Source organism: Polyodon spathula, chromosome 12, assembly GCF_017654505.1.
Source record: "Polyodon spathula isolate WHYD16114869_AA chromosome 12, ASM1765450v1, whole genome shotgun sequence".
Lineage (NCBI taxonomy): Eukaryota > Metazoa > Chordata > Actinopteri > Acipenseriformes > Polyodontidae > Polyodon > Polyodon spathula.
In genome coordinates, this window is record NC_054545.1 from 36,720,494 (window position 1) to 36,745,832 (window position 25,339).

At 44.6% G+C, this 25,339-nt stretch overlaps 2 protein-coding genes across 9 annotated transcripts in view; one reads left to right on the plus strand and one right to left on the minus strand.

Annotated features, from left to right (window-relative positions):
* Positions 1 to 1,210: 1,210 nt before the first annotated feature.
* On the plus strand, positions 1,211 to 8,519 carry LOC121324727 (proline-rich protein 7). Of its 3 annotated transcripts, none has more exons than XM_041266868.1 (3): positions 1,211 to 1,310; positions 3,976 to 4,857; positions 6,116 to 8,519. In XM_041266868.1, exons 2-3 carry the CDS (start codon positions 4,626 to 4,628, stop codon positions 6,457 to 6,459), a joined length of 576 nt encoding a protein of 191 aa, XP_041122802.1. In that variant the 5' UTR covers positions 1,211 to 1,310; positions 3,976 to 4,625; the 3' UTR covers positions 6,460 to 8,519. The 3 variants fall into 3 exon arrangements, with proteins under 3 accessions (XP_041122802.1, XP_041122803.1, XP_041122804.1); XM_041266869.1 differs by lacking the exon at positions 1,211 to 1,310 and adding an exon at positions 2,465 to 2,553; XM_041266870.1 differs by lacking the exon at positions 1,211 to 1,310 and adding an exon at positions 2,476 to 2,553 and having other exon boundaries at positions 3,981 to 4,857.
* Positions 8,520 to 9,075: 556 nt separating this feature from the next.
* Positions 9,076 to 25,339, minus strand: part of LOC121324334 (drebrin-like) — a 35,914-nt gene continuing 19,650 nt past the window's right edge. Inside the window, exons 1-15 of one of the 6 annotated variants that reach the window (XM_041266064.1) lie at positions 22,377 to 22,401; positions 21,707 to 21,762; positions 21,143 to 21,255; positions 20,911 to 21,000; positions 19,442 to 19,588; positions 19,000 to 19,077; positions 17,499 to 17,650; positions 17,099 to 17,162; positions 16,314 to 16,370; positions 15,002 to 15,116; positions 13,435 to 13,557; positions 12,790 to 12,924; positions 11,659 to 12,185; positions 11,160 to 11,265; positions 9,076 to 10,840 (exon numbers count right to left, since the gene is read on the minus strand). In XM_041266064.1, coding sequence (XP_041121998.1) covers positions 10,773 to 10,840; positions 11,160 to 11,265; positions 11,659 to 12,185; positions 12,790 to 12,924; positions 13,435 to 13,557; positions 15,002 to 15,116; positions 16,314 to 16,370; positions 17,099 to 17,162; positions 17,499 to 17,650; positions 19,000 to 19,077; positions 19,442 to 19,588; positions 20,911 to 21,000; positions 21,143 to 21,255; positions 21,707 to 21,762; positions 22,377 to 22,378 — 1,833 coding nt within the window. In that variant the 5' untranslated portion in view covers positions 22,379 to 22,401 and the 3' untranslated portion in view covers positions 9,076 to 10,772. Of the gene's footprint in view, positions 10,841 to 11,159; positions 11,266 to 11,658; positions 12,186 to 12,789; positions 12,925 to 13,434; positions 13,558 to 15,001; positions 15,117 to 16,313; positions 16,371 to 17,098; positions 17,163 to 17,498; positions 17,651 to 18,999; positions 19,078 to 19,441; positions 19,589 to 20,910; positions 21,001 to 21,142; positions 21,256 to 21,706; positions 21,763 to 22,376; positions 22,402 to 25,339 lie in introns of those variants that run through there. The other 5 variants (XM_041266067.1, XM_041266062.1, XM_041266061.1 and 2 more) reach the window with 5 other exon arrangements.

A 25,339-nucleotide genomic window follows, 5' to 3' on the forward strand; every position in this document is an offset into this window, starting at 1 on the left:
AGCAGTCGAATGCTCCCCCTCCCTCTTCTTTAATTTATGTAATGCTGCAGTGATTTGGATGAAAAAGCCTGCAGCTCCTGCCTTTGTCTTAGTGCAGCCACAAGGCTCCAGACATCATGTTATTTGCTATAGTGTTTTACAAGCACAGTAGCTTCCTTGAAGGAAGCCAATCCACTGATCAGCTGTTTGAAATGACTCCTTGCTTCTCGCAGAACATCTCGGGCGTGCAAGGGTCTCGACTCCATGTCGCATTGTGTGCTGTTGCTTATGGTTCAGTCTGCTGACTAATCAAGCACATTGGAATGTGTTTACATTATTTAATACAGTGTTTCCACTATTGTGATCACTGTCTTGTACAAGAAAAAAGGAAACTTTGAAAACACAGCATATAGCATATGTACAAGTTACTGAAGATGTGGCATTATTGACTGGGAGCAGTATATCTAAATCTCCCCAAGTTGTGGGAGGGTGCTGTAATATTTCTGAGGGTAGAAGCATTGTCTCCTTATTGCATGTTCAACTGGGCAGATGGCTGTGCATGGACTGCAAATCACTGTGCTTGTGTTGTGCAACCCTGCAAAGCAGACATGACATTGGTTCTCAAGTCAGCAGAGAAAATTTCTAATTTGTCACGGTGTCGTTATTGGCACAAGTCACACCAGTGTTACTTCATTACCACCTCGCGGTCAGGAAGCTGTGTCATTCATTTTCATTGAGGAAGAGCTGAAGCCAGCCCAACACCCCTCTCCCTCTCCCCTCTCCCTCTCCTCTCTCTCCTCTCTCCTCCAGTAAATGTCACGACTCAGAGCTGAGGGACATGAGCTAGCACAAGGTGAGTAACTCCTTTTGTATTTCACACTCCTGCTCGCTCCTACCTCAGCTAACCTAATCACTAGATCACAGCGCTGAGTCATTTCATGTTACATCAGCCCCTCCATTATTACAGGATCAGAAGATAAGGGCCAGCCTTGAATTAATGCCTCATTCTTCTGTCGGCATGACTACGTACCGGATAACATTTGTTGTCAATGCCTTTTATGTTCCCAGTTGAACCTAGTGCATAAAGTTGAGGAAAATGCAACATCTTCTGTTAGATCATATAGAATTGCATTTGAATTGCTGACACATAATAGCCTAAGACCCCACGTCACCTGACCCTACATCCACACAAGCAGAATGCAAGTGTAAAAACATGCTCTGAATTTTTAACAGGAAACGGGTGTACATGCAGTCACGTTGGTCTGCCTCTGTGTAGATGAAACAGCAGGCAGAGAACAAGGAGCTCCGTGGGCACGGGTATCAAAATCAAGGTAATGCACATGTTAGCTAAGAAACTATTCAAGAAGAAAACACATTCTCAATCTTACGTATTACTGTGCTTTATACTTGCTGGATTGTACTGCTATTAAATCCAACTCTCACCGTGATGATTCAAATAAAAGCAAGAGGATGCAGGTGAACTAGACAGAGTGCCAGCCACCTGTTGGCATTGTGCTCCAGGCAGAAAGACGGCTCGGGTTTAATGAAATGGGGACGAGTGACGTCCCTCAGCAGATCAGACTGACCTGGGCATACAAGAGGTTGCGCTGCCAGTGCGATGACTTGTAAACGCCGGACGAGATTCCAAGAATGTTTTCATTTTAAATTCAGTACTGCTGCAGCGAAGTGCTGGACTCTGCGGGGTTGTTTGTCCATTTGGTGAGGTTGGGGGTGGGGTTGAGATGGGTACACCTCTGTTGGGAGCAGAACAATGGACAATTGGGTAGCCCAGTGTCTTCGCAAAAAATCTTGTCTTCCTGGCAGAATAGTCTTACATTTTGGCACATTATTCGTCCCTCCTTTCCTCTAACCAGCCAACAGTGCAATAAGATAATTTTCTCTTGTCCCAACGTGTTGCCTAGGTGTTTACTGCTGGCAGTAGTGTGACTGGGTTATTTTCGACTACGCCTCGAAACACTTTTAACACGAATTATTATTATTTTCTTGACGAAGCAGTTTACATTACAGAAATGAAATCACTTGGAAATAGTTAAATAAGGTTTACTGTGTGTTGGGAGGAGCCAGAATAGTCGGAAAGTTTTATCTCCCAGTTTATGATGAAGGGAGGTGGAAATAACCGTCTTTCGCCGGAGACGCGCACTCTGAACAGAGGCGAGAGAGACAGCAGCGCAACAGCGGTGGGGGGTTGTATGTTTACAGAACACAAGGGAAATCTCTGGCTGTGAGCCTAGCAGAACCTGAAGAGTGCTCTGGCTGCGGCGGCGGTGCGTGTGCCTGGGTACACTTCTGAAGCAGACACTGCAGACGTGCTTCTGAGGCTTACGCGGTGTCCTTGTGAATGTGATGAATTTGGACAGACAAGGGAATAACGACCGGTGTCTTCGAACAGAGGGAGAGAGAGAGAGAGAGAAAGAGGTGCATATCATTAGCGAGTAAGCAAATGCAATTATGTGAAAACAGTCAAGCGTATGAAAGAAACCTTTTTGGATGCCGTGGATAGCGATTCTCTTCCTGCTTTCCGAACGAAAGAACAACGCCGAGGACGCAGGAAAGGTATCAACGTGTACTTTATATATCTATCTATCTATCTATCTATCTATCTATCTATCTATCTATCTATCTATCTATCTATCTATCTATATATCTATCTATCTATATATATATATGTTTAATTGTTTATATATATATATATATATATATATATAGAGAGAGAGAGAGAGAGAGAGAGAGAGAGAGAGAGAGAGAGAGAGAGAGAGAGATATTGACTCTCCATTGAGCCGAGTATACATACAGCAGGGTTTCCTAACTGCAGCAACAGCTGTTCAACAGTTTACCTTCAGGGCAAAGCTTATCCGCACAAAAGCGAAATGCAGTTTTAAAATATATAAATATGTTTATTGCGCGCGTATTGTGTATGAGCAAGATTATCTAAAAATATTCACACGTGCACAACCCTTTAAAAATTAAAAACTTTAATACACGAGGGTCTGCTTTTATTTCCAGCTCTAGAACTATCTTGAAAAGGTCTGTGAGATTGTTATCTCACCATGGAGACCAGCAGCAGCCAAACCCAGAATCTGGATAAATACTAGCTCATAATGTTCTTGGCTGGTAACACCTGGCAATGGTAAAGTTCATTCTGCTGTTTGTCAAAAGGTGTTTCAGAATAAAAAATCAAGTTGAATGTTTTTGTTTTTTTTTCCTCTATTCCCTATATGGTAAGTAGAAATGTCCTGCAGCTCAGTATTGCCAGGGTAGAGGCATTGCAGGGGGCTACAGTAAAGCAGCAGGTTGCAAATGCAGAGTTTAAGTCTGGTGAAATAAGCTGAGCAGCTCTGTGTTCTTTCAAAAGGGTCTGCTTTGGTTCCAGAGCTCCCAGCCAAACTGTCTGCTTTCTCAGCAGAAAATATTATGATTTATTGTGGAGTTATCAAAGCACTGAGAATAAATCAAAGGGTGGAATATGGTCTTGGCAATGCAGACTTGTAGGAGACGAGTAACCGCGCCAAAAAAGGAGTGATTCACATGCACCAGCCTTGACTAAATAGGAAGTCATAACATTGTCTTTATTTATCTATTTATAAAACAGTAAGAAAGAAAACACACACACACACACACACACACACACTTTCTAATTTTATCCAGGCCTGGGAACGTAGACATAAAAAAAAAGAGACCGCAAGAGATGGCCCAAAAAATATTGACATGTTGGGCTAAATTCCCAAAGCTATCTACTTTAAACTGTCACAAGCACAATGTCTTGTGGTTTTTTTTATTATTTGTTTTAGAATTGCTGTTGAGGCAATCGTTAGAAAGGGTTAGGGTTCCCCTTGCTCATTAATGGATATTTGAAATGTGTCTTTGTATGAGACTGAGCTCTCACTTGTACATTGTGGCAGCTAATGCAAACTAGACAGTGGTTAGTACTGTAGCTTCTATCTGCTCTCATGCCGTGATTCTTCTTTTCTGTTGCAGTCCAGTTGGAGGCTTGGTTTCTGGCTGAGTCACACACTTCTTCAATATGGGAGGTTGATGTTTCACCTGGACCCGTGTTCTACAGCACTAGACATCCGGCCTTCAGCAGAACGCATGCCTGGGATGGAAGCAATTGTTTAGTTTATCTTCTCTCCTTTTCATCCTTGGCTAGGATCGCTGATTCCTAGCAGTGTAATCCATCAGGAGTTTTTTCTGAGGGATCTTGAAAGCACCAGGACTTTAAACTCTCCTGAACTCTGTGCTGGCTTGGCTCTGGTTTCTTGGTGTCTTTGATAGCATTGGCCCTAGAAGCAGCTTGTCTATTAGGAACCTGAGCCATTCATTTGCCCAGGAGGCAGCCCCTTCAGTTTCAATGTAGTGTGAGATGGGAGAGATGTGGCGATGTAGTGTGAGACAGAAAAGATGTTACACAACATACAGGGATTATCATACACACTGGTAAATTAAGCAGCACTGACTAATTTGCGTGCTTCAAGTACTAATGATAATATTTTTTAAAATGCTGCATCTGGCTTGATTAAAAGCCTCAGGGGTTTGTTTTAAAACGTCACTTTGAGGCGCTGTGAGCCTGTGTGGAGACGGGTATTTGATTGTGGCTGATTTGGGCGAGTGGGACCCCTCTGCTCACAATGGGGATGTCCCAGGGAACCTATACCTTCCTGACCTGCTTCGCTGGCTTCTGGCTCATCTGGGCGCTGATCGTCCTGCTGTGCTGTCTGTGCAGCTACATGCAGCGACGGGTGAAGAGGAGGCGCGAGGAGAGACTCAGAGAGCTGACCTTGCGCACGCTGGAGATGGACGCCCTGGCGTATCGGGGATACCCCCACAGGGAACCCCCCGGCGCCTGGGAAAACGTACACGGTAAGGCCATGCAGGGCCTCGCACTGCTGGAATCTCAACTGAAGCTAAGCTAATGCGTGTTTAGAGGATTACAATAAAAGCTGTCCATTTTTGCACTTGTCTGTCAGGTCCTGGAACAGGGTGTTAAGCACATTAACTGAGTTCTTCTCAGCTAGGTGGAAAACAAGCAAACAATAGGAAATCAGCTCAGAAGGGAGGAGAGTGTAATTGGATGGGCAGGAGATTAAGAAAACAAATGCTGATTTAACACAAGCGGAGATGTGTGAGAGGGAATCTCAGAGCAGGGGACTGGGACACAGAAGAGAGGTGAGAGTGGGGCATTGAGCAGCTCTCTCTCTCTCTCTCTCTCTCTCTCTCTCTCTCTCTCTCTCTCTCTCTCAGCTCCTCGCAGCTGTTCTGGTTTTGACAGGAGGTTATTCATATTGTATACCCTGTTTAGCCTAGCCACAGCTTTCTAGCTTCTCTGCCTAATCCCTGCCCTATTACACAATCCAAGCAATATTTATAGTTATTCAAAGTGTGCAGGTCTATAGCCCAGCCACACATGCTTAACATGTGCAGAGCTTTAAACCCCTGACAGGAGTTATTCAGCTGAGTACAGCATGTTGCTTTTGCAGAGTTAATGCAGGTAGACCGCTATGTCAGCTGAAGTGTTTCAAGGATGCAGCTGCTCAACATGAATGCAGCTGCTGTGTTATTTCGTGGGTGGAAGTTAGTCGCCTACAATTTTTGCATATGGAAAACTACAAAGCGTTGTGTAATTCAATATGTTAATGTACCAAGCAAAATTAGTTCATTCTATATGGTGATACAAAACTGTTGGCCACAGCTGTAGATTGTTATACAAGCTGTTTTTAGCATGTCTCCACTGTAAAACACCCAGGGCTGTTAAGTAAACATGATATCATTGTTGTTTAATATCCCCCAATTTTATAAAAACTAGGACAGTGAAAGTAGCTTTGTGAATCATCTGCAAATATATTTATGGCACACAAATGGCGATATTGAAAGAATGATCTGGCTCGAAACTGTATGTTTCAGGGCAGTACATACAATATGTGTCCACATGAGGAAGTGAGAAAGAATTTGCCTATTCCAAAGTAAACCTCACCCTCAGATACTTATCTGGTACTGTAACCTGGTGTGCACACATTACAAGGAAGGGGTTGTACCAAGGTAACACAAAGAGCAGGAAGCATAAAAAGGTGTCATCAGCTTACTATTGTCGTTTTGTTTGCTTTTCTCTGTCTCCCTGCAGAAGTGATCGGGAAGCCCCCTTGCTATGAGGAAGCGGTGATGATGGAAGACCCCCCTCCCCCTTACACTCAGGTCCTGGCCGACACCCGGGGGGGCGTTTACACCAAAGCTGCTGCCGGGGGGTTCCGGAAACACCAGGACCCCGAAACAAACAAGCCCCTCCCTGAGCCAGTCCTCACGGAGCATCCCTACACCTCGTCCATACACCAGCCTGGAGCGGGACAGTGGAACTCCCTGGGGACACTGCTGTCCACTGCAGATCTGAACCGCACCGACCTCCCGGCTGAGAGCACCGGAGCTCTGCCCGCTGCCTTCCCAGTCATAGGCAGGAGCACGGCAGTGTGAGGAGGGCAAGGTTACCCCTGAGAGGGAAGCTAGCCCCCTACCGGACGACTTTGAGTAGGGGGGTGGGGCAGTTTAATTGTGTTGTCAAAATGTCACCTGGACCCCCATGTGAGAAACAGCAATGAAAGTGCATTCAATTGGGACAGGGTGTTGCCAGTGTCGGGTAAGCACTCTGTGACTAGAGCGAATAATACAAATTCAGTGATTGTGATGTTCCGCTTCTGTTACAATGAAATTAATACAGTGATCTTAAATTGCAGGTGCAGTGCACAAGTGAATCTGCAAGTTGCAATGCATTGTCATTATTAGTCTAACTACTTTATAGTATAGACACAAGGGGTCTGGTGTGGCTGAATATGGTTAACATTTCCAGTACGCTAGTGACAAGTTAAGGTAAAGAGGAGATGTGTTCAAATCCCAAAGGTTTCTGAAAAGTTTTTGTAGCTTGTAAATAAATCGATCAGTAAAGTGCATTGGATTGCAGGATCAGTCCTTGAAAGGAGTTTCTACTTCAGAGCCACATGCTTTGTTTCTGCAGCACATTATCTATATGCTCTTAAATAACCTTTTGATGGATGTTTTCGGTTTTGTTATCAGTTTTACAGATGAGATTTCCGCATCCCTTTCATATTTACATGTGCTTGCCTTCGAGACACTTCCTCTAAAGACTGCCCAGTCGCCTTCTCCGTCACGCAGCTTTCCTCTATGCCAATGCAAACAATCTCGCTAGAAACCAAAATCTCAAAGCACACAGACAACGCAGCCAGACTGAAGACAAGCACTGAACATCGAGGTACTAAAACCAGTGTAAATCATTCGAAACCTTACAGGAAAGGTAAAGAAGGTGGTCCCGGGGGGAGCCAGGATCATGCCTCTGCTTTGTGCAGCTGCTGTGCAGGTCCAGTGATTCAGTGTGTTCCGCTGTAGCGTTACCAGACAGTATGCACACCCTACCCAGTTTATTTATTGCACTCAGTATCAGACGGGTTATTGCGCTGCTCTTGTTTTACTGCCGTCTCCAGTTTTTGCTGGTTCATTCCACTCCATTAGCATTCCATTAGTTCAGTTTGGCAGATGCTGTTTTCTGCACTGCCATGCAGGTGAACAGCCACACGCTCTCCCAGACAGATGTGTGCGCTCACAATGGTGTAGCTTATTTATTTTTCCATGATGAATGTTAGCGATTGACTTTCCAGATTCCTAAAACTAAAACGCTAGTGTGATTGTGTTCTGGAAAAAAAAAAAATGTTTAACCATAAAGGAAACTGTTTCTGTTTCGGCCTTCACTCTGTGTTTCATGTTTATGCCTGAATGTTCCCAGAGTGTGTTTTATACTATTTAATAATACCTGCTGCCCCTGTGAGAGCTACATAGTTCACGACCTGTATGATTCATGGAATTATTTTGTTAGCTGAATAGACTGCAGCTGGCATAAAGACGAGTGGCATAATGCAGACCCAACTAAACAACATTCCCAGCATCTGTGCCCAGAATAGAGCGATCCTCCCTCTATAACAGCTCTTGTACTTCATGCTGCAGCACTGGTCTTTTCATTTAAAAGGAGTGCTAGCCAATATTCTTACATCAGTTTTCTTAGCTGTTGTTAGCGGAAGCAATGATGTCACAGGCCTTTGTGCTTCAGGTTGGAATATGCTGACATTTCTTGTCCATAGAAGTTGCTGCTGCTTCCTGGAACAGTCATGTCATGCAATCAGTCCATGAATTTGAACATCCTATATTCTTGTAAGAGAACCAAAATCTATGAATTCAAGTGTATGACTAAGGTGGCTTAATTAAAATATTTTAAAAGCCCACTGTTAATTTGCAGGTCCAGGCGTGCGGTTATTGGACTATATTGGAACACCTTTCGTGTGTTATTGCTTTCATGGAACTGGTGAAATTGCTGGTCACTCAGTCCTATATCTGGGTAATTTGATCATTTTAAGAATGTAGTTCCGTGACAATCCATTGAAATTTTATTATTCCAGTATTGCTCTTGAATTTTTAACTTTTAGCATAAAAAACTTTAGTGAGGAAATAAATAAAAGGATGTGCCCTTGCTTCTTTTTCTTTCTGCAGTGAACCCATTTTAACCGCTGAGTCTGTTTCATTCTACTGCAGCAGGCTAGCTCTTGCTAAGGCTTGGTCACAGCTGCTGCTGCACTGCGTTTCAAGGTCTGTGCATCCAAAGTGTTTCAGTCTAGATGCAGGTCAGTAGCTCCAGGAAGTAGTGCCTCAACACAGCTGTGTTATTATGCTCCAGTTCATTTCTCAGACAGCTGGATCTCAGCTACATAGAGAAGGAAGGAGTGATGCTGCTAAGGATCTCTGATCTCTGCTTGCCTCTTCAGTACACTGGCAAACTGCAGATTAAATTCCAGTTCATTCTGTTCGAGGTCCTATTATTAGCTCTCTCTGTCCTTGTGCATTTGACATACCATTCTGAGAATACGTGCGCAGGTTTCAAGGGGCAAGGTGCCTGTAGCATTCCTAACAGGACTGTACTGTAGGTAGAATCGAGAAAACACACACCAAGTAAAGATATTCAAGTGGTAGTTGCCAGTCTGAACACTGAACGGCTTTTACTAACAAAAAAACTAAACCAAAACGTTTGCATGGAGGTTTCTGGAATTCTTTTATTAACATACATCAGCACTTAGCATGTCACCAAAAAATCTTGTGCTTATTTTGAAAAACAGAGTGCGTGAGAAGCGGACAGAAGAAAGGAGTATATGAGAAAATAAGGTAAGAAAGATATGAATTAAAAAAGGCAAAGGAAATTGCTAGCCTTTCAAGGGGGTACCATCTAGCAGCGTGGAGGGAGAGAACGGATTATACATATCCACTGAGTTTAGAAGTGAAGAATAACAAAGAAGTAGAATGCAGTAGAATTACTTCAAAAGGGCCAGAGTTAATGTTAAAGACGCCGGCTCCATTTTAATCATTTTGACACCCCCCCCCCCCAAAAAAGCTGAAAAGAATTAAAAACGCCCCATAAAAACCACAGCCCGTCCTCTCCCTTCCCTCATTCACAAACTAATCCTGTTCTCTCCCAAGGAAAGCCACACCATCCCAACACAATCAGTGATCTGGGACAGAAAACATTCTTTAGAGTAGGTGTAAACATTAGTATTAATAATACTGATTTGATTGTTTTTATTGCTAGTTTCCGATCCTGCACAGCACACTCTTTCCAATTGATATGTAAATAGCTCCCCCTCTGTGCAGGTCTGGTATTACAGGACTGATGAACTCCAATAATATCCCACATTCCACCCCTGACAGGGTTTGTGTCACAGAGAGATGAGCGCAAGTCAAACTAGAAGTACTGAAACACGGCAGAAAAAGAGCTTGATTTCCGACAATGGAGACTGCATTGGGTGTTTTATTTAACATAGGCAGATCGTCTAAATACAATACCAACAAAAAACAGTACCCCCTCTGGAACAACTGGAGACGCAGGAATACAAGGGCACAGTGTTGCTGCTTCAGGATTTTGAATTGCTGTAGCCTGATTTCCAGAGGGTGTATAAGACCAAAAGCAGCTAGGGGTTCAAACACAGCCTCCTCTTCTGTGAACCTGGTGCTGTAAAGAGCCTCTAAACACTGAATAGAGCATGCAATTAAACCACCCAAATCGATATGCACAGTATGTATATGAATTTCAACACTCTGATTGAATGATTTTGAAGTGCAGTGTGTCTCTAACTGAAATACATAGGGTACAGCAGTCAGGGAGTCAGTCCTGTAAACCTGGCACAAGGGGAGAGGCCTCCCTGAATCCCTGCCCCAAATTATAAAAAACAAAGATCGAACAAACCCTCCAGTTCCCTTCAAGCTAGTCTTCTCGTTAGCCCTGAAGCGATCAAGTATCAAAAATTACAAAATATGATAACAAATAAGAAAATGGCACATGATGTGGAAATAGTGTATTTATTATTTTAAAATGTATCCTTATTCTTCTATGGGCTTCTCATCCCTAACATCACAAACACGCGAGTGTAGCCCTGTCCACTACACCAGACAGGAACTCTGTATCAAAGGCAATATCTAATGCAAGGCTATCAAAAGTTTGATTGTAAGTTTAAGCAGGCGAGTTCGTTTTTCTTTTTCTAAGCAGATCCTTCCCAACACGATTCGCCACAATCCCCACGGTTGATATTTTTCAATGAATTAAAAACAGGCTGCACCTTTAACAAGAACTCAAAGCTTTTTTTTTTTTTCTTTTCATTTTACAGAATTTTTGATGCAAGGCTTATTGTTACATTATTAGTTTTTCGAAGACAAGTGTTTCTCTCGGGGTCTCTCCCTCTTCACTCCTCTGCTCCGTACTCGTCCTCCTCTGTCACTGGGTCCGTGTCCCAGCAGGTGATGTCAATCTCTGCAGCAAAACAAACAGGACACAGCGATCAGCTGCCACGCGCAGCGACAAATCACACTGCCGAAATTCCACTGCAACTTATCCAGCGCTTACACACTCGTAGCAAATCCTATTGAGCATGATCTTTGTAGTTGTGATTTAGAATAATGCAATACATGGTGTGTAGCAGATATTATCATTTCATACAGTTTGAGCAGCTCAGCTTCTCTGTGCAGAGCCACACTGAATTGTGAGTAACCCCAGCCCTGCTCATCTCCATCCTCCCACTACACATGCCAACTGCCATTATCAGCAGCAGTATTATTAGTATCATCGTCACCTGGGGGCTTGTTATAGAAGATGGGTCCCGGGGCCACTTTTGCAGAGCTCTCTTCCAATTGGGCGAATTCCTCCTCTTGTGATTGGCTGAAATATCCTTCGCTCGCCTACGATAAGAAAAAAAAAATAAATTTTAAAAATTCCCCCATTTATTGAAAAATTAAATATGTCCAAAACAACTATTTTTTTTTATTTTTTTTTAAGCTTTTTTCAATATTTCATGCATGAAAAGGGTTAAAACAAATTTCTCTTAGGTTTTTTTTTTTTTTTTTTTTTTTAAACTATTCCACAATAAAACAGGTAAATAAAATCTTGAAACCCAAGATCCAAATCTTGACATCCCTGCACTGGTGGTCTACCCTGCACCTCTTACAGTCCTTACCCTGGGCTGCCCTCTAGTGGTGCATAACAGAAATAATAACGCTTTTAGAGACATCAGTCTTCACTGTGTTTTAACCATGAATACCTGGCTGCCTGTTTCTCCTCCTCTCTATGATTACCTGTGTCCCCTCCTTCTGCAGCGTCTCTCCGTTGGTCATCAGCAGCTCCCCCTTGTCCTGGCTGTCGGACAGTGATGCCTCCTGCAGAGCATGCTGGTAGCTGAGTGTCATCTGGTGCTGGCCGGCGATGTCCACCAGGCTGGGGGGGTTGTCTCCCCCCTCCTTGGCCTCACAGAATGTGGCGGGGGGCTCAGGCAGGTCGTCAAAGCTCAGTAAGGTCTCCTCTGTTGCAGGGGGCTCCGAGTGCAGGGGCAGGGGGGCCGCGGAGGAGGGGTCCTGGGGAGGGGCCTCCACTAGCAGGGGCAGCTGCTCCACAGCACACTGAGGGGCTGGGCTGTCCCACAGGTCCAGCAGGCTGCCCGTGGGGTCCTGGGGTGCAGGCACTGGCTCTGGGATGGGGGTCATCTCTCGGAAGTCTGCGATGAGGGGCTCCTCCTCGCGTATCTGAGGGGCAACGCTCTGCACAGGCTTGTCCCAGGATGAGTCCACACAGGGGGGCAGGACAGGCTCTGGGGGTGGGGGGGCTGCTGCAAGGAAGCAATAAAATTCCAAAATCTAGAAAAAACACCAAACTGTGCCCAATTCAGACCTGCTAAAAGAAACTTAGCAAATTCATTGATGAGTGTTTTGACTTACCAACTATCTTCTATTACATTTTGTTTGAATTAAGTAAAGGAACATCTTCTAAAAGGACAACAACCCTACTGAATAACTGCATTTTATAAACTCAGGTGACAGAAATAGAATAGATATGGTATGATAAGATTCTAATTTGATTGGCAAATCAGATGAATTTTAGACTACTTTGAAATGAAAACTGATGGTCAGGCTTTAGTGCCCTGGCCAATCTGAATGGAGCTTGAAGTGGCATGTTGTTCAGTCTTGCAGTTTATGATGCCACAAGGACCCCTTGACTGGGGCGTTAAGGAACAGATCCTGAACCAACAGCTGAGCTCCCCCATGCCTGACATAGGCTAACCTTGGAATTAGACACATTGGCCAGGACACAGTGTCCTTGTGCAGATTAGCTGTTCTAGTTAGTGGCATTGCAGCTATTTGCAAACAAAACATCGACTAAAAGTAACTCGTTTATTGCAGACTTTGTTTTCTCTGTTTGTCCACTTTACTCACCCCAGTCGCTGTGGCTGTCCAGCTGCGTGTCATCCTCAGGCTCCTCAAAGATGGGCGTGGTCACGATTCTGGGGATGGGTGTGGATAAGAGAGGGGTGGGGCTCCGGTCAGAGCTGGTATTGATGAGGTCATCATCTGCAAAGACATTCAGGGGTCAGTGCTTTAGTGAAATCCCAGCTTCTAGGAGGATACTGAACATGTTTTTTTTTTTTTTTTTTTTATTAAGTAGAACACAAAACAATGCCAATAAAAGCAAGTGTGTTAGTAACAAATAAGCAGGTAGAAAAGCACATGATCAACATCCACCTAATCCACAAAAGCACATCCGGACTGACACAAACACAGTAGAAATGTTTGTCTAGATTCTTTGTAGTGCTGCACTTCTACAGACCTCATGATTGACTGTTTAAAGATATGGATGGATAACTATCTCTGCTAATATATACTAATAAAGCATGAAGGACGATGTGATAGTTCTGCACTCACACCCCCGAGTGTCTGTCAGGACTATACAGTAAATGACTACAGTGATGCACCTGTCCCACTATTGCAGTGGTATAGAAACCATCCTGCAGTCCTGTTAGCTCGAGGTGCTGGTCTCACTGTAGCAGCCCTCCAGCCAGGCAGGGCCAGTGCAGTACCTACCCGGCAGGCTGGGCTGCAGCTGGGTGAGGGGCAGGGCGGGCGACAGCTGCAGGGAGCAAGGGGGGGATGAGGCGGGCTCAGGAAGACTGTGGTGCAGCTTCAAGAACGGGCTCTCCAAGCGGCCTGAGAGAGGAGAGGGGGGCCAAGGAGAAGAGAGGAGAGGAGAGGAGAGGAGAGAGGAGGCAGGAGGAGAGGGAGAGTGTGTGGGGAGAGAGGAGGGGGGAGTGTGAGGGGAGGCAGGGAGAGAGGAGCATGGAGAAGAGGAGAGGGGGGAAAGGAGGGGGAGAGAGAGTGTGAGGAGAGGCAGGGAGAGAGGAGGTGGAGTGTGTGTGAGAGGAGAGGCAGAGAGGGAGGAGGGGGAGTATGTGAAAGGAAGATGGAAGAGGAGATTGAGTGTGTACGTGAGTGTGTGAGAGAGAGGGGGGCGGGACAAGGAGAAAGCCAGGGACAAGAGAAGAGAGGTGTGGGGTTTGCAAGGTAAGGCAGGGGGAGTAATAGTGGAGTGTGTGTGTTTGTACATGGAAGAGTGCAAGAGAGGTCGCAAGGGACCGGGCGAGAGAGGAGGAAGGAAAGAGGGAGGGAGAGAGAGACAGAGAAGAAAGGGAGAATGAAAGGCAGACAAACAGACAAGACAGTCAGACAGACACACACACAAAGAGAGAAAGAGAAAAGAGAAAGATAGTCATGCAGGGTGCAGATGTTGCAGGTCATGCCTTCAGTAACTGCCTGCCCATTGCTGTTAAAGTCATCGCACTGGTGCTTCAGAGCCAGCAGGGGACTCCTGCCTCCTCTCTTCCAGAAGAACAAGGCAGTGGCTCTGCTGTGGGTATGGAGAGTGCTCTCACGGCTGCGGGACACACTCCCCCCCCAGCTGCAGATCTGTGAGGAGAGCAGCTAGTCTTCTCTCCCCACGCAGCCAACTGGAATTCAGGCATAGAGGAAGAACACAGGGCTGATTAAACCCAGGCTAAAACTCCCACCACAACATGTTTAATAAGCTGTGCTTTCAAATGTGGGCAAAACTTGTTCCAGCATTGCATGCGATGCCCCCTAGTCCCAGATCCTTACTGCTGTACTTGGTGTAATACTGTACAACGACCCTTATAAAAGCACTGACCAGCGAATAGCTGCTAGTTCTCTTGGCAGACTGACCAATGCCATTATCAGTAACTGGAGACACGCAAAAACAGCAACAGAAACTTTGTTCATGATCTTCCAAACACCTCGAGATGCAAGGGATCCTGAATGGTACGTTTGAAACAGCGCTTTGGAAAATTCCTTGTTCAAATGGGTCAACTGAAAACTTTGCAACTCAAACTTTAGGAGATGGACTGGAAAGGGATGCCTTATTATTGAATACAGGGGTGGCCTTAATGCTGAGGGGGACTTTCCGTAGGAGCCAATCAGTATTGGCCTTCATTGTGGGGTTGGATGGTTCAGCAACACAGTCCACAGTGCGAGATGGATCAGTAATGTTTTTTCAAACACACAAAACAAAAGACAAGCTTTTGAAGGACAGTACACCCTGCATCACTGGGTCCACGGCGACTGAACCATGTGACCCTACCTGCCCTGTGGCTGGAAAGAGGAGAGCTGTCAAAGTTGATGGCCACGGCCCGCTCTCTCTGCTTGAAGTACTCGCGCGGGTTGTCTGTCCTCTGCGCGATGATCGCTGCTGCCTCCTGCAGGACACACACAGAAAGACATCCATCAGGAGATGTACATTGCTTACGCACTCCGGGTCCACTCCTGTTTTTCAGTTCAAATTCCTTTTTAAAATCCATTCCCAATTCAAATTCCTTGTGAAAGAATTGGAATTTAGACATACTTGTTGCGATTGTTCAACTGCTTTCATTTGAAGCCAATTTAATTGACTAACTAACAGTGACTTCAATTAATCTGTTGCCACAGTGAGAAGCTCATTTGAACAGAATACCATGGACCGCATATTTTATCAATGATGTGTTGGAACAGATTAAAGAAGCTCAAGTTAAAAAAAAAAGGCTGGTTTCACAGGCCAGTTAGCACTACAGTCTCTGGCTAGACCAGGATTAGTGTTCATCAGGATGTGTGAAACTATGAAGCTTTGACACACACTGTTCAGAGTGCCTTCATTAGGGTCTTCACTTTATCACTTTATATTTGGGTACCATGTTGGTGTTGTTTTGCAGTCTAACTGATGCCGTGACGGTATGTTTTTATAACCTGGGTACACAGTGTGCAATCTACTTGAGTGAGTCAGGGCTCAGGGTTCTGCTGAAGGAGGAGGAGGAGGAGTCACACTCCACATGCAACCCCTATATAGCTGTGTCCTTATAAGAGGGCATTACCAGGAGGGTACCCCACTGACAATGCCAAGGTAACAATCAGGGTTTTAGTGCCAGTAGATCCTGCTAAACTGAGCCTTTGTGGCTCTTTTAACAGCTTTCAAAATCACCGATTTATTTGCATTTTCAACGGTGCAGCCGACTGGTGGATTCAAGACTGAGGCTACTAAAGCACTACAGGAATTGTAATTATTATAGGATGCTGGGAAGTAAGGGGTTAATAGAGGTCAAGATTTAGAAACACGAAAGGGACAAAGCGGTCTCTTCCACTCCTGGTCTTTGTTCCAACCCAGTTCTAAACTATTTCATTGAACCAATTAAACCTGCATCCAGACCTGGAGTGGAATGGCCCTGCAGAATACCCCTTTACTAAAGGACACCTAATAAGTTCAAAGACAAACGTTTTGACTGGACGTTCATTTTCTGGCTACATTCCAGATAATCAACATAAATTTAAAATTAAAAAAATTAAGTCAGAAAAAAGCAAAAAGGAAGACAAACACTCTGGTCTAAACTGCTACCCCCGTGTGGATGCTCTCTAGAACAACCCACCTCTACTTCCGACTCCATCTTCTTGAGCTGCTGACTGGCCTCTTCCTCCTGTTCTACCTGAGCAAGAGAAAGGGGGACAGCGTTTTAAAACCGTCATTCCCATCTCTTACCAGCAGGGGGCTCCATGTCAACTGATTATCTCCAGTACTAGGTAGGGATGTGTGAGGGCTAATGCAACTTCAATAAAAAGTGATGCCATTTACATTGTACTGATTATAAATGCGGTAGGAGTTTTTAAAAAGGCCATTTCATTGTTCGTTTGTTTGTTAAATGGAAAGTCAACTCTGTAGTTTTCACACAACCCTCAATACCTTCCTGCCAAGCACTGCAGTGCTGTGGTATGGTGCAGATTACAATGTTATTAGTAATCTCATATTGTACAAACTGGAGGTATGGTGGACTTCACTCACTGCACTTGAAATACAGATCTTGGTTTCAATGTTTTATAGGGACTGACATACTCTATCTGAGCTTCATTAAAATATCTGCAGCATCCTCACAAGACAGCTGACACAGACAAGACAGATGGACAGGCAGTCAGATAGACAGGCAGAGTGAGAAGACAGACAGCTAAGCATATCTCTACGCAGAGTACGCTGGGCATTGAGAACGGGGGAACGTTTCACATGCACTGCGCCAGTGGGGTCCATGTGAGCAGGGCCGATTGTGCAAAGTGAAGCCAAGAACGAGAGTCAGGTTGGAAACCCACAGCGCCCCCCAGCCAGCTGGAGGTCTGAGGTCCTCTCTAGGTATGCTTTACATCCAGACAGACAGCTTTCTCTTACAAAAATGGACTGGTCTTTCGTCCTTTCTTGCACATCCTCAACCTCCTTGCTCTGCTGCTGTCTCCTGTCCAAGAGAAAAAACAGCCAGTGTCAATCAGAATTGCAGTTCCAATCACAATGCTATAATGTTCAATTACAGCAGAATTGCTATTCCAATCACAAAAGTTGTATTGTTCAATTGCAGCCACACTTATAATTATGCTGCAGCAATTACAACTATAAATTAGCATTACACTACAAAACTACACACATGAACACGTTTCCTCTCTTTATTTAAATACAGAAACATACTATATAAATCAAAATCGACTATATGGTATGATGCCAATTGTGTAGGTGTGTGCCAAGGTTCAACTGCAATTGGAATGGCCTGGAGGTCGTGCCGGTGGGGAGGGGTTACCTGTGCTCCTCGATCTGCATCTCCCTCTCACGGTACCTCTTCTCTCTCTCCTCCTGCTCTCTCCTCTCCAGCTCCATGCGCTCCTCCTCAAACCGCTGCCTCTCCTCCAGAGCCTTCCTCCTCTCTTCCTCCTTCCGCATCTCCTCGTCGCGCTGTGGAGCCAGGCAGTCACCCAATTGCACCTCAGCACAATAAACTACAATACATCTGGCATTCAGATGTTCGTCCTAGTCCTCGTGCATCTGCAGCTGTTCTTTTAAAATGAGAAGGACTGCGCAGGTCCTGTCCTAGCAGAGCAGTCAGTCAACCCCCTGCTCCCGCTCTGCATCTTTGCCATTTCAGACACACCCAGCCGCTGCAGTCTACATAAAACAATGAGCGTCCACATCCCTTCATCCACTGCATTTCAATCACATTCATAACGAACATCCACATCCCTTCATCCACTGCATTTCAATCACATTCATAACGAACATCCACATCCCTTCATCCACTGCATTTCAATCACATTCATAACGAACATCCACATCCCTTCATCCACTGCATTTCAATCACATTCATAACGAGCACCACATCCCTTCATCCACTGCATTTCAATCACATTCATAACGAACATCCACATCCCTTCATCCACTGCATTTCAATCACATTCATAACGAGCACCACATCCCTTCATCCACTGCATTTCAATCACATTCATAACGAGCATCCACATCCCTTCATCCACTGCATTTCAATCACATTCATAACGAGCATCCACATCCCTTCATCCATTGCATTTCAATCACATTCATAATGAACATCCACATCCCTTCATCCACTGCATTTCAATCACATTCATAACGAGCACCACATCCCTTCATCCACTGCATTTCAATCACATTCATAACGAGCACCACATCCCTTCATCCACTGCATTTCAATCACATTCATAACAAGCATCCACATCCCTTCATCCACTGTATTTCAATCACATTCATAATGAGCATCCACATCCCTTCATCCACTGCATTTCAATTACATTCGCCTGAAACATTCTCATCTCATTATGAGACAGAATGAACTGAACGGTAATTAGGGAAAGGGAAGGACGTTCAAGGAATGCGTATCAGTATCTTTGATTTCACCAAATCATTAAGGGTTGCTATCATGCAACGCTGCTTACTTCTAAATGACCTTTCTGATTCGCTTCTCTCTAGATTTACACCGACAGTTTAAAAAGAAAGTAGCTTCCAGCACACAGGGAAGTGTACATCACTTGCTGACAGGATATTAGAAGAAGCCACATCGGAATGTGCAGCTGGAACTAGCCGTCCATGTCAAAAGTTAATTGTGTTCGGCTCTGCTGGCCACTTTCATTGCTCTTGATTGCGCAGAGAAGGCAGGTTCTGCCAGCAAGTTCTGAAAGCCCTTGATTACGATGAGAACTTACAGTTTCAGTACCCTCTGGCCACCAGGCCCACATTGCAGAGCACTTGTGTTCACACACAAACACACACACCTTGGCTTGTTCCCAGAACTCCTCCCTATTGATCTTCTTCATTTCGATCTCAGCGTTCGTCTTCTCATAGCAGGTGCCCTGTTGGAAGAGACAGGGCGTTTGGGCGAGTTACTGGCGCAGGAGAATGGGTTATTACAAGGACCTTGCTCAGGGTACAGGGGTGGGGTGGGATTATTACAAGCACCTCACTCAGGGTAACAGGGGTGGGGTGGGGTGGGGCCCTTCCAGTCCTGCTCATAGTTCCAGTTCCGGTTTTGAAGTGGTTAATTGACCCAACTGAACCTCAATCTCTAGCCAGACCCTAAAGCAGTTCATTATTGCATTCCAACAGTTACACCTGGGGTGGAACGGCCCTCCAGACTGATTGGACACCTATATCCAATGTGATCTTGTACAATACACACACTGACACACACACACACATTGAAAAGCGCTCCCTCACCACAGGCTGCGTTTGCTCCTCCTCTCTTATTCGCAGTCGGCTCAGCACAGGACTGGCGATCACAGCTGTCCCGTTGGTCAGTCTCTGGCCGATAGCCACGGGGTCGATATCCTCCATGCTGCTGGCATTGACGACGACGTCCACTCCCTGCAGAGGCAGGCCGGTGGGTGCGTTTAGTAGTAAGTTAGTTGCAGTACATGTTCTGCTGCACTTCCATTCACAGCGCCCTGACCCTGAAATCAGTCTCCATTTGTGCTACTGGCACACATCAGAGAGTAGGCGTCTGTCTGACTCGGAATGAATCTTCTGCACACTAAACTACAAGAACAACTGAAATTTCACAAACAGCCCTCAGGCCAGTGAAAGACAGCACTGGGGATATAAAGAGAATGCATCGTCTGAAAAGGGCTTCATCAGTCAGTTAATTTGAACACATTCGCTAGACCCAGGCTTTGGTTCACCCAAACAGCTGTCCACTTTATTATGTGTTCAGTATCTAATTGTGTATGTTCTCTTATCATCCTCCCTTTCCATCTCGGTTTTATACCACACTAGTCCCCCTTTTATATATAAATTGTAAAAGAAAATGACTTTTTGAAGACAATACGAAAATGACTGAGTCAAAATGTTTCTCATTTAATTCATTACTGATTGACCACTAGGGGGAGTGCCACTATAAGGTCTGCCCCTTCACAGCTGCTGTGAGTCAATGGAATATATCTTGCTGTTTCAGAGGGTACAGAAGTCCAAACTCCTGTATAAGATATTTAAACAAGTAAGAAAAAATATATAGTTAGCCTTTATATAAAAAAAAAAAAAAAAAAAAAAAACACACCTTAAAAAGTTACCATGGTATTTTTTTCAGTTTCACCATGCTTTCCCCACAGTTTTGCTATGCATTTACTAGAGCTTAACATGGTTGGCCTGTTTTTTTCTTTTCAATATGCTTTACTTTGCCTTGCTGGTCTTTACAATGCCTGCCTATGCTATACTATACGGGAAACTTTTCTGCACTATTCCACACACTGCATTATTCTGTTGCTTCAACGTGCACACTAATAGAAGTTTACAAGGATGTATCTGCAAGGTCAGAGCACTAACTGCAGCGTTTTGACTTGTTGAGCAACAGCAGATACTGTCAAAAACAGTACCATCATTCTGGCTGGGTTTTCAGGATAAGTTTTCCCACATGTATTTATTCTACACTATACTGCGATGCTTTTGAGAGGAAGTGATGAGATTTATTTGCATTGAACAGAAACCCTTCCTTCTAGTCATTGTACGCAGACTCATACAAAGACTGGCGCAAAAGTTTAGTAAAATTAACTCTCAAGACAAGAATGACAGACCTGATGATGACTGGTGAATTTATACTGCACAGCACAGAAAAAACACTTGTCAACATTGCAAAAGTAATCAATTTGATTATCAGTAGCCCTGCAGTAAGAGGATAGGGTGCGAGAAGTTACCTCAGTGAGACTGACCTGAAAGAACTCCGCGATCGTGGACACATGACTGGCACATGCACACTTCCTGGCATCCGGGACATCCTCACCAACCTGGAGAAAGAGATGTTTGAGCTGTTACCATACCGACACCTACAGGAGCATTCCACTATGTGTCTGTGTGTCTGTATGTGTGCATCTGCTTGTCTGTGTGTGTATGTGTCTGCGCGTCTGTGTGTGTGAGCTTGCCACTCACCCAGTTGATGAGGACGTAGCGTGGCAGTACAGCGTTTGGCTCTTTCATGCTGCAGAAGCCGTACATGACCCGTGTGTTGTCGAAGCTCATTGTGATCTCTGGCAGACCCCCATCTGAGAGAGAGAGAGAAAAAAACACAACTCACCATTGGGGACAGAGGCGTCCGAGGACGAGAGGGACAGGAAGCCAACAGAAAGGTACACGTTTAGGGTTTAGTTAAAGGATACCAGTGTTCACAGAAGCTCTTGTGTGCTTTTGCCTTTTAATAACAGCCAGCAAATTCAGCAGTGTGACGTGCATACTATACTCGGATACTCTCCATGAGAATGTCTTGCTAAAGTTCAATCACTAATTGCAGAAGCTGGTCTCCAGAGATACTGTACAGCCTGAAAACTATGCAAGAGGGCAGGCAAACAAGCACCTCCTTGCAGCATATCCCTGCTGGTCTGCCTGGCCGCTATGCATTTCTCTGTCATTGTCTTTTATAATTTGAAATCCAGAGGCTCTTGCAGTTTATTTATTTTGTGGCTGCGTTCTTCTGCCTCGCGTTTAAAAAGAACTCACCCCCTGAAGACGCCAGTGTCAGGTCATCAGTGCTGTCTTCATATGTGTACAGCGCCCTGCGTGGAGAGAAGAGTGGATGGGTTAGGAGCAGCTCCAGGACCAGAGCTCTGTCATCTGCTCCAGTGTTAATGGCTTATACTGTGCCATTTCACTCGCCTATAGACCCTGCGAGCCACATGCATCAAGCCTTTACCTCCAAATGCAATCAGCACTGTATTACAAGAAAGAAATAAACTGGTATAAAATGGTTTACACCACAAGTAGCAAACAACGTAGGCTCGCTTTTGCGTTATTAAAATTAACCCTACGAGTCACACTTTGGCTGTTTTTTCAAGCTTAATATATTTTACTTAAATAATACATATGATCAAATTGCATTTCAGCAGAATGCTTGATAAATCCAACACAAATCTACTCAATTTGAATGATTTATACAACAGCAGCATTTAAACTGCTAAGATCGACTGAACAGACCCCAATCTATAGCAACAGATCTCCAGGCTAAATGCCCGAGCTTGTTAATATATATTATTTTTATTTATATATATATATATATATATATATATATATATATATATATATATATATATATATATATATATTATACACTCAATAAATAAAGCCTCGTGGTCCCCTGTTACAGTAGATATTCTTGTCCCTGCTGGCTCACATTGCCTAAGGGAACATGCTTCCACCCACTCTCAACGAGCTGTGGATGTCACTGCTGATTTACTAGTATAAGCGATTCCTGTCACAGACACAGCATTTTGTTTCTGTTTCTTCTGTTTCTGTTTCTTCTTTGATCTAGAATTCAGTCCTCAGTATCAAATTGCTTCGGCAGCAGCGCAGCGTAACAAATTGAGCCAAATGAGCCCTGCCAGAGCCCTGGAAACGTCATTTCAAGTAATCTACATGGATTGGCTTTTGCTGCCAAAGGAAGACGCTGCTGCTTCTTGTTCTTCTGCTTCTTCAAAATGAAGTGCTTTGTCTCGGCCGTGCAAGCTATGCCGTCTGAAAATTAATGAAAATAAATAGGATTGATTAAAACAAGTACAAGCTTGCTTTATCACTGCTTCAGTGCTGCCCCTGAGAAACAGAGGGATGGAGAGGGAAATTAAAGGTGGTGATGGTAATGTGATCCTTTAGTAACTTTAGAATAAAAAAACACAAGGGAACAACTTGTCTTCAATAATATCCTGGAGCGATTCACTTTTTATTTTGTTATCCAAGCTGTTACTAAATCCTACGACAGGATCTGGGTTCCACAGCCCCCTCACCCTCCTACTGCAATGCCCCCATCCCTCCCTACACCATTCCAGGCAGGCAGGAAGGAAGGAAGGCAGTGACTGGGGTGGTTTGTCAGTGATTAGCTCATATCCTAGGCTCTATAAATAATTCTCTTTTAAGCCGACACTTATTATTCATAGAGAAGAGTACTGACCTAGAAACTATCCTCTGAACGTCACAGGTCTGGTGGACTGAACGGGGCGGTGACTCCACAGCGAGGGGACCGACATGCGGCCCCTGGCTTTGACACTAAGGGCCTGGCATTACCAAACAATACTGCCCACTGCTGAATTAGAACATGACTCCTCCCCGGCAACAACGAGGTGCAGGAGTCGGAGATTCCCACCAATCAGGTCACCCGCTGGTGTACTGCAAATTTCTGATCAGCTGCTGACTTCCTTTACAAAAGGAAGCAAAGAATAGTCACCATGACCTGGACCGAGTGGTCGAAAAGTCATGGTCTTGTTTTCTAAAGCTGAAACGATCAAATACATTTAGGGGCTTCGTCAGAGAGGCCGCAGACAGTCACCGTTTATTTTGCGCAATGTATTGGTTGTTGATGAGCGCAACGCCTTTTTGCGACTAGTGGCGCTTCCGGGACAAAATGTCAACGATCATCAAACTCCTACCTCACAGCGCTCCGTGTCCCCCATCCACCACCACTTCCTAATATAAAACAAACAGCAGAACTGTGAAACGAGTGGAATGGGTCACTGCAATCAGCACGCCCTGCAAACCATATCAAAACTACGAGTTTTTGTATCCGTCATCCATGAGGTCACCATGCATGAAAAGGTTTAAAAAAAAAAAAAAAAAAAAAAAAAGAGGAGACAGGTATCTGAACCCCAACCTCTTCATCCCAAAGCCCAGCTGCCCTGAACCCGCCCCCCCCCCCCCCCCCCCCCCCATCCCCCCATTAGCGTCGATCTGGACACATGCTGTAGTAAAGAATTAATAATGTGGCCACTTCATTTAGAAGTAGGACAAGTGTAAACACAGCAAATTAAATAATGGGAGGCTTTCCACTCTGCTGTACGGAAGAATCTTCCTTGGGGGCTTATCTCTGGGCACTGCGAGAGTGGTGTTCATTAAAATACCAAAACTGATCTGGGGAAATCCACGAAGCCAGAACACCCGAGAACGTCTCAAAGAAAACCATGAGGCCCCAGGACACAAGCCTGATACAAACTTGTAGCTTTGAACCACAAGATATACAGAAGTGAGGAGCAATGCTCTTCTGTCCTGCGTGACCATCTCTAGTAGTATTTATAATTGTAAAGGGGTGGCAGCACACCTGCTTAAGGGGTTTCTTGATTGGGAGAATCATGCAAGCCATTTCACAGTTGTACCTCAATTAGCAGAACAATTTGGTTTAATCCCCGGGTCCCACTAAACTAGGCAGTTAGAAGTTTTGCTGCAATACACACTGGTGAATGCAGTAAGCTCCACTACACCCCAGTCACCAGGGATTCAGCACCTCCTGCAGGGGTTCATGTACTCAATCCTGCAGCATAGCAGAGCTCCTGGTTCAAACCCTTAATATAGAAACAAACAAAAACCAGGAGAGCCAATTAAAAATGAGAAAACAGCCCAACGAGAGCCAAGAAAATAACTGCATTTGAGTTTCAGTGTCTATTATTTATTTTCTCCTTGAATTGATTAACTAGCAGGGTCTGCGTAGTGATAATTATATTCTCGTTCTGATTTAATGAGCTTCTCACATTACTCTGAAGATGCTGGGTTCTGTTTTCTGTATCGGTGACGGGAGAGTTGAGGCTGATTACAATTCCTAACCAGAGGAAAAAAAAAAAAAAAAACATGTTGCTATAGCAACACCACCCAGCCTTCCACTGACAGGCAGTGCTATTTTAGAAGTGTTGCCACAGCAGAAGCCTGAGGCTGAATTAATAAGAGCCTGCTGGGGGAAGTTTTTTTTAGGATTTCACCCAAACAAACTCTAGCTTTCTTGGAAACTGGCTACTGCAAAACAGGCTCCCTTACAAACCAAACAGTTTATTAACAGCAACAAAGACTTAGCTTGTTACGTTGGGTGTGAAAAAAACTTCATTAGATTGGACTCAAATCCCCCCCAAAAAAAACCAAAAACAGACAGCATGGGGCAGGCTAGGTTAAATGCAAGACCACTAGTAAGCAAGCAGCATGGGCTTCTCGGCAGTGTTGGACACAAAAAAAAACAGAGCCACCAAGCCCAGAGAGATGCATACACACACACAAGTTCCTGTTTCCATGCTGGAGTTTCTTCCCTAGTTGCAGCCTCAAACCTGCATTTGTGAAACAGAGTTATTTTTATAATATGTGTTAATAACTTAATAGCAGGTTTTCAAA